Source organism: Carlito syrichta, unplaced genomic scaffold, assembly GCF_000164805.1.
Source record: "Carlito syrichta isolate Samal-C Ts95f unplaced genomic scaffold, Tarsius_syrichta-2.0.1 Scaffold312124, whole genome shotgun sequence".
NCBI classification, from domain to species: Eukaryota; Metazoa; Chordata; class Mammalia; order Primates; family Tarsiidae; genus Carlito; species Carlito syrichta.
The window spans coordinates 78,875-91,472 of NW_007256220.1; the positions used below are offsets into that span (position 1 = coordinate 78,875).

At 60.2% G+C, this 12,598-nt stretch overlaps 1 protein-coding gene across 1 annotated transcript in view; it reads left to right on the forward strand.

The window, feature by feature from the left end:
• Positions 1-12,598, forward strand: part of CD44 (CD44 molecule (Indian blood group)) — a gene marked incomplete at its 5' end in the record, with an annotated part of 63,160 nt that overhangs the window by 13,692 nt on the left and 36,870 nt on the right. The window contains 2 exons of the mRNA XM_021718360.1: positions 8,787-8,952; positions 11,883-12,016. Of these exons, the coding sequence (XP_021574035.1) occupies positions 8,787-8,952; positions 11,883-12,016 (300 nt within the window). The remainder of the gene's footprint in view (positions 1-8,786; positions 8,953-11,882; positions 12,017-12,598) is intronic.

Sequence of the window (12,598 nt, forward strand, 5' to 3'; positions counted from 1 at the left end):
GAGTGCAGTGGCTGCTCCTGGCCACTGCAGCCTCGACCTGCTGGGCTTTGGCGATCCTTCTCCCTCAGCCTTCCGAGTAGCTGGAACTACAGGTACGCGCTACCATGTCCGGCTAATTTTTAAATTTATTTATTGTAGAGATGAGGTCTCGCCAAGTTGCCCAGGCAGGTCTCGAGCCCCCAGGCTCAGGCAATCCACTCACCTCTGCCTCCCAAGTCACGGGATTACAGGTTGAGCCACCGAGCCTGGCTTGTCTTATCTACCATATGTCTATCTACCATCTCTCTATTATCTATTATCTATCTATCTACCTACCTATCATCTATCTACCATCTATCTTCCATCTGTCTGTCTTTTTATCACCTATCTTATCTACCATATGTCTCTCTACCATCTGTCTATTATCTATTGTCTGTCTATCTATCTGTCTACCTTCCTACCTACCTACCTGTCTATCTACCTTCTGAGTGTCTCTGGTGTAGAGAGAAAGCCCGTGCCTGGGATCACAGTACCAGCTCCTGGTTCCCTGGGGGCCTGGCAGTCTGAGTGGCCGTGGCTGAGGACACAGTCAGTGACTGTCCAGATAATACTTTGTGTCTGTGCTGCCTTGAGCATGCTTTCACCTCCAGATGCTCAGCTCTACTCCTTAAGACCCAGGACTTTGCTGAGCGCCTCTGGGCATTTCCTCATTGAACCCTTAAGGGCACCCTAGAAGGAAGACCAGGACTTCACTCTGCTGACAGGAAACAGGCTTTGGGCGCAAGAACACAGGTCATGCGTGATATCCAGCCAGAGCACAGGCTGGGCTGGGGCCAGTTCTCTCTGACGTAAAAGGCTGAGTGTGGCCAGTGCCCTAGGGTAAATGGCCTGGTCAGCAACTAGCAACCGTGATGTCATGGATGGTGACCGTGATGTCACGGATGGGTGGCTGCTGGGGCCAGGACACCCTCGTGAGACTTGGGAGGGCTGGGCAGGCACACGTCCCAGTCGTACCCCTCTGGCTGTTCTGTGATCCCATGGGGCTTGTCTTGAGTTTCCGCCAGGACCCAGAAGGGGCAGACACAATCCTGCTGTTGCCAGCCCCGCACCCAGCTAGTGACCCTGATGGTGCTCTGGTCCCCGAAGCCAGGCCATTCCACCCCCTTTCATCTGCCACCCGAGTCTCCTCGTCTGCCCTACCAAGGCCAAGTATGGGGCAGCTCATGGGCCTGGAAGGCAAAGGTGGGTCCGACTCAGAGTTCATCCCTGTCGGGGGGAGTAGGTTTCCATTTGCCAGGGCATCTGGGCCCACCCAAAGCCCTAGAATAAGTAAGTAGAGTGTGCCGTGTGCGCGCAGAAGAGCGGATTCAGGGCCATGCCGGCGCGTCGGAGCAGTGCCCCTCTGATAATACCCTTTTATCCCCTGCGTGGCACTCGGTACTTGAAATCGGGATTGCTGTCTACCGCAGACCGGCTGCCCCTCACCCAGAAGGCTGAGTCTTCTAGGCAGGGCTGGTGTCGGGCACACCACATTCACGTCTCACGGCCAGGGTGGGGCCGCAACCCTGCACCGAGCCAGTGGGACCAGCAGTGCCAGGAGGTGCAGGCCTGTGGGCCAAGAGTGACCTCCCCTGCCTCACTGCTCTCTGCAGCTTGTGAAGGAGCACAGCCTCTGCCACGCGTGGGCCTGGTCACGCTGGCAGCCGCTCCTGGGAAGGAGCCACACTTCTGATCCGCGTCCTCACAGGCAGGAAGTTGTGTTTGGCCATTCCTACCGAGCATGAACCCGTTGATGCTTCCGTCCAAGCCCTGTGGCCTGAGCTCCAACAAGCTTGTTGACGTGAGCTCTGCAGAGCATGGTGCTGGAGCCTGGTGTCGACTGCCACCCATGAGAGCCCATGGGCAAAAGCGGAGGAGGTGTGTGCTCAGTGCACGAGTATGCAGCGGTTGCCATGCAGTGAGCCGGGAGCCTCCAGCCGGGATGCTCCAGATGCCCTGCAGCCCAGCCTCTCCAGGCAACGTTCTCTCCGGAAGGATTGTGGCTCCTGAAAGTGTCTGAAGGTGAACAGCGGTGGGGCTTGTGGCCTGGAAGGAAACACTACCTCTTGCACTCATGCTCTTGTGCACACACACACGTGCACACACGTGGGCCCCCACATGCTTACACACACATGCAAGCACACCTGCTCACTTTTGTGTCCAGTAGGAACAGAGAGAGAGAGGAAGGACAGCCAGCCACCACGTGATTCCTGAGCCCGACAAATCCGGAGTCGGGGAGTCTGGGCCTGCGCGTGTGCCTGCACTGCTCCGTGGTGGCTGCGTGCTTCTGTAGTGGCGTTGCCTCGCTGCTGTGTTTGCAGAGGAGAAGGTGTGAACTGGCCCCGCTCCACTCCATTCATGACTCCTCACTGCTACAGGCCGGGGTCACGGAGGACCTGCGTTCCTTCTAAACTAACACACTAGCGCGTAGTCCTGGAAAAGTGTGCAAACGCACTCACTCCTATCCATGTGACGGGATGGGCCTTGGCAGTACTGGGCGCTCAGGGCCGCTGGGGAGAGACTGTGCCGGCCCCTGTGCCCTTGGGTGGGTGGGGAAGGTGACAAACCTCGATCTGTGGGTACCGGACGGGCACTGGGGGTCATGGTCCTGGGGGGAAAGCAGACACTTGCCTGCCTGCTCCCCGCCGGGCACCGTCATGCCCACTGTCAGGCCCATCTTTCTGCCATCCTGGGGCCTTGTCCAGCTCAGGCCTCTGAAGTCCCGGCAGGGCTGCTGCTCCTGACCTCCTCCTGCCTCTGATCAGGAGGAAGAAGTGGCTCCCTGCAGCTGTATTTGCGGAGCATTGGTGGATGCTCACCCAGCGGTGGGCAGACTGCAGGAAGAGCGTGGCAGCCTCTCGCTGTTCCGAAGCCAGAGTGTGTCAGGGGAGGCGCTTGCTGGCAGTGGAGGAGGAGGGGCCCATCTGCCTGGCCCCTGGCGACTACGTGCATGGCTCCTGTTTTCCCATGTGGTAGAGCTTTGCTGGCAGGTAAGGATGTGCCTTGTGGAACTGCCACAGTGGCTGCCACGGTGGACATGACATGGCTGGTGGGAAGTTCTTCACGCCAGCCCCGGCACACATGGGTGCCTGTCAGTGCTCATGGGACTGAAGAGCCCAGCCCAGCTGTCAGAGCCCGAGGGCTCCAGCCACACCCTTCGGCCCACAGCTCCCTTGTGTGTCTGGCCCCCAGCGTGGGAATCCACATGTCCCAAGCAGAGATGGTGGCCTTGGCAAAGCTGAGTCTCAGCTGACTCACGTCACGTGGCAGCTGGGCTCTGGCTCTTGGCACTCTTGGGCGGGATGCTGGGTCGATGGTGCTTGGAACCTCACAGGCTCATCTGTGAAATGGGTGATGGTTTTCCAGGTTGCTGTGAGCATCACGTGGTCTAACCTCTGCCCAGGCTGCTAGACCACAGGCTGACATGCATCCCAGGGTCTTCTCACTCGGGAAGGTACAGAGGGAGGCAGGCATCAGCAGAGGACGGGCGTCAGCATCAGCAATGCCTGGCCAGGCTGGGCTCTAGGGCTTGGGGGGCTGGGGCTTCCGTCCCCAGTGGCGCTGTCTGGAGCGACCACCTTCCTGCGGTGTCTGATCCCACAGCTCGAGCCAGACCTACTGCTCTGCGGCCCCTGTAGAGCAGAATTGGCATCCAGACCCTTCCCAGCACTTTGGGAGGCTGAGGTGGGAGGATCGCTAGAGACCAGGAGTTCGAGACCAGCCTGGGCAGCATAGCAAGACTTCATCTCTACAAAAACAACCCCCCCCAGAAAACGAAATCCAGACCTTGAGGAACCTCTGTGGGGTGAGCCAGGTGCGCCCATGGAAGCACTTTGGGTTGTGAGGTGTCTTCACCCTCAACACGAGGGAAGCCTGCAGAATTTGTTATGGCTGCATCATCGCTGATGATGTGACACATTGTCTACCACGCTTTTACACACCTGTCGCTGGTTCTGGTCAGGAGCCACAGGGCCATCTGTCTGCAACCCTACGGGTGATGGACCCTCCCAGGCCTCCAGATGCTTGGTGTCCTGGCCTGCAGCAGGGCTGATGCGTGGGTTTGCATGGCTAGGACTGGTCTCTGCCACGTGTGGTCCAGTTGGCCCCTCCTCGGTGCCCGGGGAACCCTGGGGGGTGTCAGGATGTGGGTGGGTGGGCTGTGCTGGGCAGGAAGAAGCCGTGAGGGGCAAGGCTGGAGTTGCGTCTCCCACATGCCAGTTCCTGCGGGAGCCCCTCTGTCCTGCATCTTTTTTCTTTTTTTTTGAGTTGGGGTCTCACTCTGTCATCCAGGCTGGAGTGCCGTGGCATACTCACAGCCACCCCAGTGTCGACCTGCTCCGGCCATCCTTCTACCTCAGCCTTCCAAGTAGCCAGAATTACAGGTGCGTGCTACCACACCTGGCTAATTTTTGATTTATTGTAGAGACGAGGCCTCACTGAGTTGCCCGGGCTGGTCTCGAACCCACAGGCCCAGGCAGTCCACTCACCTCGGCCTCCCAGAGTGCTGGAATGACAGGCTGAGCCACTGAGCCCAGCCTGTCCTGCATCTTGAGCACCGTGGTTCTGCCCAAGACATCATGGCTGGGGGTGTGCAAGGAGAGGAAGGGCCTGCTGCCTCCCTGTTGCCCACCTGAGAGGGGCGTGGAGAGCCCTCACAGACCTGGAGAGTCTGAGCTGGGGCGGGCTTCTCAGACTCTCTGGAAGACCCGGGGTCTCCGACACGGTTGTCCCTCAGCCGCCTCATCTGTGAAATGGGTCCCTCACGCCTGACCCAGCCTCCCTGGCTGCCTTTGGCTTGGCAGTACTTCCTAACTGTCGGAGGAAACCCCCGCGGCAAGACGGTCACGCTGCTGTGCGTTGTTCCATTCTGTTTTGCTGCGTGGGCCTGGACGGTTCTCAGTTCCTACGGTCTCTGAGAGGCGTGTTGATCTCAACAGTGTTCCAGGGTGGTGCCCATCCTCCCACATGAGCCCTCAAGCCCCGAGGATTTCGTAACGTCTGGGTTCTTCTTGGGCGGTGGGAGGCGGGCGCATCTGGGAGCTGCAGTGGGTTAGCCAGGGGTGTGCAGCTTGTAAGTTGCGGGGTTTGGGCTGGAGCCAGCATGTGCTGCTCCCCTGCACCCCGGTGCATCTGCTGTCAGTGATCTGCTCAGCACCCTGGGCCATGGATGTCACCTGTGAATGGCAGCTTCCCACCACCATGGCTTGCATGAGACACTTCCCTAGACCGAAGCTACCATTCCTAGGAGGCCGGCTGACCTGAGTAGAGCTCAGTGCTCCTTGGGGGGCAGTTGCCCTGCCCGCCCAGAAAGCAAGTCTGGGGACAGAACGAGGAGCTCTGCCTTTTCCACTTGTGCAGGAAGCCCGTGTGGGCCCCTTTGCGTTTCACCGACCACATCCTGGCTCGTGCAAGACAATCTGCTAAATCAATAAGATCCAAACAGAAGAAAACAAAGTCTGCGAGGCCAGAGGGTTTCCGGATTGCCATGACAACGCACAGGGGCACACACTGCTGTCTCTCCCCCTGCAGAAGCTTGCCCCTGGCCCGGGCCTGGCAGACTGGGAGCAGGGAGGCGGCCGCTCTGGGCCCACACTCTCCCTCGGCCAGTCAGACCCAGGACTGGAGTGGAGGCCAGGTTCTCCGTGGCCTCCTCCGAGTCCCATCATCCCAGCGGGAGGCAGGGACAGAGTGCTCTTCAGGTCCTGAAAACAACTCGGGTTGGTGGTTGGAGACCTTGCTGAGGGTCCAGCTGCCCAGAGAACCCTGGGGATTCTTCTGAGAGAGAGTGGATGTGACGGCCCCATGGGCTCAGCCTTGGCTGCCACGCAGGCTCTGTGCTCATGGGCAGAGCGCCAGGAGACTGGGGTCCAGCCAGGCGCCAAGGCATTGGGTGCAGTCCCTCTCTGGGTGCCAGGTGCTGAGTAGCCCAGCTGGACGCGGCCCAGGGCACATTCTGGAGGGAATTCTCTTGTGTGATTGTGCATGACTCGTCTCTGTGCATCAAGCCCTCATCACCTCCGGGACAATTCCCAATTCCGGGAGCGACTGAGTCACCCGAGACTCATGGTCTGCCCTGGTGGCCAGTGGCAATAGACCCTGAGTGTGATTCTCCCCCCGAGAGGGAGGCTGGACAATACTCCCTTTCACAGGCGCCCATCACATGGGCATCAGGGGACAAGGCAAGTGGTAGGAAGCTGAGGGAGGGTGGCAGCAGGGTCTGTAGCAGCCAGGAAGACGCCCAGATGGAAGCTTCCGGGCCTCGAAGGCTCGCAGAAACGCAGAGCAGAGTGGCTCCGTCGGTCCTGTGGGGTGGTGGCTTGGCTTTACCGAGAGAGCTTGTCAGCGGCCAGGGATGAGAGGGCAGCCCCCGGGTGAGCAGGTCCCTGCCAGCGGCAAGAGGGACAGACCTTCAAGGGACGGGCCCCTGACTCCCAGGCCTGGGTTTTGCCGCGGGTCGTTGTGTATGGGGTCTGAGCCAGGCCAGAACTTGCTTTCGTCCCTCCTGAGGAGAGAGCTGATGGGGCCCAGGCAGTGTGGTTCACGGCCATCTGGAGAACCAGCCCAGAGAACCACAGGGCCCCTTGCAGGGCACCGTCGGTTGTCACAGGTACTCAGTCGGCCATCCTCTCGGGAGATCCGGCCTCAGACACAGTCTGAGACGGCCGGTCGCTGGGCTCACTGGCTGTCAGGGAAGGCAGCAGGCATCCCTAAAGCAAAGTCTCAGAGCTGCCTCACCCCGGTTCACATGCGTGCACACACACACGTGTGTGCCCACATGCATCTACCCATGGGGCGAAGGGCTGGCTCAGTAGGAACCAGTCCTCCTGACAGCTTGGAGTTGGCTTCGTCAGGGAGGAGGCTGAGTGTGGAGGCTGAGCTGGGGTGGGAGGCGGGTCGGGTTTGGAACTGGGTCTGGGCAGATAGCAGGCTCTCAGCCGCCCTAAGACCAGCTCCTGGACACCACGGTGCAAACTTCTTGCCGCCTCTGTGACTCGGGGTGGAAGGTTATACGTGTCTGTTTCCCTAGCCTGGCTGGCCACCTGCACACACAGCCTGCATGCACCACACATGTGTGTGGACACCTTGTTTGGGTACGTGTGTCCTGCCAGTAACGTCGTGCCGGCTGCTGCCTGTGACACTCCAGGGATTTTGCTCCTCCTGTAGCTGCATATTCTGCCTGCCAGGCGATAACCTAGCAGCTGGGGCTGACTGCCCTGAGAAGGAAACCAGCGGTCAGCTCCACGCACGGTCCTCGCTGCAAATTTTATTTTTCACCTGGGTGACAGCAGCCTCCTGGGGGGGAGGGGCAGAAAGGCTGCCAGACTCTCGGGGTGTTACTGGAGCCGCTTTGCTTTTCTCTTGTTTGCTGGCCCAGGGGAGGCCCCGGAAGGGCTGTCCCGTGGGGTGAGAGCTTCCCTTTGAAGGCTTGGCCAACCGAGGGTAACGCCGAGAATGTCAGCCTTGCAGTCATGTTGTGAAAGGGCCCAGGCACTTTCCTTCTGGGTGCTGCTATGCCCACCTGGAGGATGCTGCCGCTCAGGGTAGAAGGAGCCACACAGATGCCCTTGAGCAGCTAACCTGGTTCTAGGCTTGGGGTTTTCAAGCCCGAGTGCTAACCCCGCAGGCAAAGAAAGGAAAAATGCCGCGCGGCTCATGGTCCCCGCATTCCACCTCATTTCTTCTGCCGTGACTGGGGTTGAGGTAGACAGGACAGATGCAGCAGCACTAGGGGCTCACTGGGCATTTGTCCAGCACCGGTTTCTAGTGGCCAGAGCCTGTCCCCGCTCAGGAGAAGAGCCCTTGGCTCTCAGGGCTCTCATCGCAGGAGGGACCCGCGAGCAGCAAGGCACAGCCAGACTCGGCTGCACACACATGGAGACACGAAGGCCCAGCCAACCGGGGAGACTGGGGCTGGACTCAGGCAAGCTGACTTGGAGCAGACTTGGAGAGACAGAGATGAGCCCTCTGAGGGTAGAGCGTTCCAGACAGAGGGGGAGACCGACGTCAGTGTCCTAAGATGGGGAGAAGCCCAGAGTCTGAGGACGCTGAAGGGATGCTTCCTGTGTAGTGAAGCTGCTGCCTGAGACTGGAGATGGGCACAGCCGGTCAGGCTGGGTGGGGTGGGGGGGGCATTTGTTATGGGCGTGACCTGGGGGGGGCTTCATTTTGGGCAGGGCCAGGGCAGGGGCCTTATTTCTGGGCGTGGCCAGGGCCGGGTGGGGGCCCTTCAATCTGGGCAGGGCCAGAGTGCGGACATTTGTTCTGGGCATGGCCGGGGCAGGGGCATTCGTTCTGGGGCCAGCCACAGCCATAGCCAGTTGTGCCCTGGGAGAAACCTTCCTCATACTGTGGAGAAGACTCTTGGCTAAAGGTTGAGTGCTGCACCTGCCGTGCCCTGAGCTGTGCCATGCATGTGCGTGTCGAGGGCGTGTGTGCTGCGCATGTTCCTGGCAGGCCAGAAGAAGACACACACGTTTACCATGTCTCAGACTGGCTTCGTGTTCCTGTCATGCCTGGTCTTTGCTGATTACCCGGAGTGTGTGTTACTCCGATAGTCAGAAACGCGTCAGGTGCTCTTGCGAGCCTTTCTGGGCAAGCCGGCTGGCGTGAGAGGACACCGTTGTGGGTTGCATCTCAGATGTGAGCCCTGCGGGACGCGGGGATTCAGGAGTCTCGCGACTTTGGCCAGCAGAGACGCCTGCTGAGCTTTTAAGGGACCCACTCCAAGAATGAACGTCTTCCCTTTGCCATCTTGCTTCCTCCCACAGACTTGAACATCACTTGCCGCTACGCCGGCGTGTTCCACGTGGAGAAGAATGGCCGCTACAGCATCTCGCGGACGGAGGCCGCCGACCTCTGCAAGGCCTTCAACAGCTCGCTGCCCACCATGGCCCAGATGGAGAACGCGCGCAACCATGGGTTTGAGACCTGCAGGTGGGGACGGGTGCAGGCCATGGGGAAGGCAGGGCGGGCCGTGGCGGGGCTCCCCAATGGTTTAGCGGTCGGTGGGGAGACAGGCAGCGGTCGGTGGGGGGACAGGCAGCCTGCCCACTGATCTGGCCGAGCCGGTCTGGAATCCGTGTCCCGTGGGAGTCAGAGTCCGCGAGACACCTTTGTGAGTCTGTGCGGGGGCCCTGGAGGAGGCCTTGGGGTCAGAGCAGCCGCAGCCCCTGTCTGAGCTGCTCCCCCCAGTTCTGCCACCTGGCCTGAAGAAACTGCGACCTCTGTGGGAGCACAAGGAAACGTCCGCCAACGAACACGCGGCTGGCAGTCTTGTCCTTACGAGTCAGCCACCCCCTCCCCCGCGCTCTCTCTGGGTCTCCTCTTGGGTTGTTTTGGTCTGAGAAGGTGAACAAGAGGGTGTGCAGGGTGCTGAGTCATTGTGGGGAGGCGTCTCAGGGCTCCCCTAGGCATCCTGGCCAGAGGGCTACCTCCAGCCGCCTGGCTCCAGGGTGGTTGTGACAGGCCAGGCGTGTGTCTTGGGTGGTAAGGACCGTGAGAGGGCTCAGTTTTGCTTTGCTTGCTCCAGTGAGGTCTGTCTCACCCCACAGGGCCCAGCCGACCCTCCCTCCCCCAGCCCGCAGCTACCTCGGAGCTTCTGCAGTGTCTTTGGGGGTATGGCCCCTTCTCTGCAGTCCACACGCTCACGTCCATGACTGCTTTGGGGATGTTGAGCCAGGAGGCGGGCATTCAGTGTGACTGTGCTGACACTCTTGCTCAAAGGCACGGGGAAACACTCTCGTCTAAGACTCGTTTAGTTGGGAGGCCACTAGCCACACTTGGCAACTTACACGTAATTAACTAAAATTGTTGCAATGAAAACTTGAGCTCTTCACCGGCGTGGGCTGCAAACCAGAGCTCAGTTGGTCACTGGCAGCCAGTCAGCAGCCACCATGTTGGGCGACACAGGCGATGGAACGATCGCTCGTGGGAGAGAGCTCCGTTGAGCGACCCATCTGTAAAACAAAGAGCAGATGCTCATGGATGCCGGCATGCGTTTAGAGGCACATCAGAGTCTGAAGGTTCAGGGAGAGGGAGGAAGGCTGGTAACCACGCACTTGCCCCGCAAGCTGCCAAGGAGGAAGCCAGCTTGCAGATCCGTGTCTTATAGCCTGAGGCCTACAGTTTAAACATGGTCCTGACGTGGCCACAGGCCTCAGAAAGTGGACTTGCTAAGTCAGAGTTTGGCTGTGAAATATGGGCAGGGCACACTTGAAAAATACTCGCACATGAGCGAAATGCTGTCACCGAGAACCAGGCAGTCCTGTCGACAGCCATGGCCATTGCCAGGCACATGAACGCTGGCACCTGGCACCCACCTGGCCTGCCCCCAACCTCCTCAGCTGCACCCTGGGTTGACATGATCACTTGCTCTACGGGCAGAGCCGCTAAGGGTCCACAGCACGCCCTGGGCCACATATCACAGCCCCGGTAGGAGTCGGACTTCTGGTCCTGCTCAGTCAGAGCCTGGGGCAAACTGAGTGACCTGAGGGACTAAGGCCAAGGAGGAGGGAGACTCTGCAGGGATTTGCAGGACGCTTCTGTCCTCCCCGCGAGCAGTGACTTGCTCAGGCCACCTGCACACGTGTGCACCGTAACACGCCATCTCACGTGTCTGCAGCACGTAAACCAGGCAGGCAGCAAGACCTGACACTGACTTTCTGAGGGCTTGTGGGCCACTCTGGACGGCTGGTGTGGACACACGTGACGCATCGTGGTAGGGAGCGGGCCACAAGGAAGTCATCTGGAGAAGGAGCACTGCCTTGCCCCCACGACTGGCCCCTATGTCGCACATCCCCCGCCACCACTCCCTGCCCTGAGATGCATTGTGGGAACATTCGGTCGCAGTCCTTACTGCCTGGAGGCTTTGGGAAGAAGCCGGTCGCTTCGGAGGAGGGTGTGTCTTTCCGGCTCCCATGGCAACACAGATGTGATGGTCTGTCCCCAGAGGCCCCACGCACAGACGTTGCCCAGGTCTCGGGATGCCTGGCCGCTGTCCCCAGGAGAGATGGTCTGCACCACACATGTCAGCCGATGGCTTTTCAGGCTCCCACGCACAGATGTTTCCTGGACCTCGGGATGCCTGGCTGCTGTCCCCAGGAGAGATGAATGTCTACACTCCCATGTCTCAGCCAGTAGCCTCTCCCAAGCCTGCTGGTGTACCTGCCCCTGCCCTCCGCTGCTCCCCTGGCAAGGGAACTTTCCCAGCCCACGTCTCATTTTTGGAGGAATTTTGCATTGTAAGAAGTGAGTTCTAGCCACTGGGATGGTGCTGGAAGAGGCTGGGCCCCACATGGAGTCTGGAGGGGCCTCCAGCCGGCACAGGCTTCCGTGGGGGAGTGGCTGAGCGTGTTTCTGGCCATGCTGCCTCCAGAATGTTCCTGAGCTATTGAGATCTTGCTGCCTGCCACTCACCTGCTGTCATCCCTGCATGTTGTTAGGGCAGCTAGCTGTTGTCCCGGGTAGCAGAGCCCTGCCAGGAGGCCAAGGACTTGAGCTCAGCCTGGGAACAAGCCTTCACACTTGCAACTGTGGTGTGTGGCGTGAGGGGCTCACAGGGGAAGCTGAGGCCAGTTCTGGGCTCCGGCGTCCACCACACCTGAACGCTCTCGGTGCCGTGACCACACATTCTGTTGGAAGCTAAGTTTTCCTTCGTGGGTTTTTTAAGGAAGCTCGCTGTAGGTCTTCGAATAAAGTCTTGTGGCCTCTCGGCCCGCCAATCTGGCCCCTCTTGTGCTGTGCTTAGACCCCACTCAGTCAGCCAGCGGTGGCAACCTCATGCCTGGGGCCTGCAGCAAGGTTGCGGCCGAGACGTTACGACACGCCGGCCGCCTGCGGTGTGACCTCTGACTTTCCTCCTGCAGGTACGGCTTCATAGAAGGGCATGTGGTGATTCCACGCATCCACCCCAACTCCATCTGCGCGGCCAACAACACGGGCGTGTACATCCTCACGTCAAACACCTCCCAGTACGACACGTACTGCTACAACGCCTCAGGTGCGTGCAGGGACGGTGGGGTGCCGGGATGGGGGCCCAGGTCAGGGCTGGCTCAGGGAGGGGGTGCCTGCGGCCTCTTAAGAAACAGCACCCACCCGGCCCATTTGGGGGCGGGGCCCCACGCAGCCTCCCGTGTACTGAGGCCCACCTGGCACCAGCACAGCGGCCACCAGCTCCCTGTCTCCACGGGTCGCATGCTGAGTCGGGAGGCAGACACAGATGGATGTCGGGCGCCTCACTGGACGCCAGAGGGTGAGGGGGTGCAACAGGAGACCGTGGGGTGGGGACCAGAGAGCGCAGAGGCTCTTTGCCCCCAAGAAGGTGGTCAGGGAAGTGCCTCCTGGCCGGTCCTGAGAACATTGGGGTGGGGGCGACGGAGGCCCAGGCTGCAGGGGAGACGCCGAGAGGAGCAGGCCAGTGGCATGGGGTGATCCACTTGCTGTGGCAGGTAGTCACCACAGGTCTCAACATGGCAGCGGCAGGAGTCCAGTCTGGCTGCCAGCGACGCCAAGTGCCACTGCACAAAGTTCTTGATTATGGGGCAGAGGAGGGCTGGGTGGGGATCTGGCCTGAGCCCCTGGC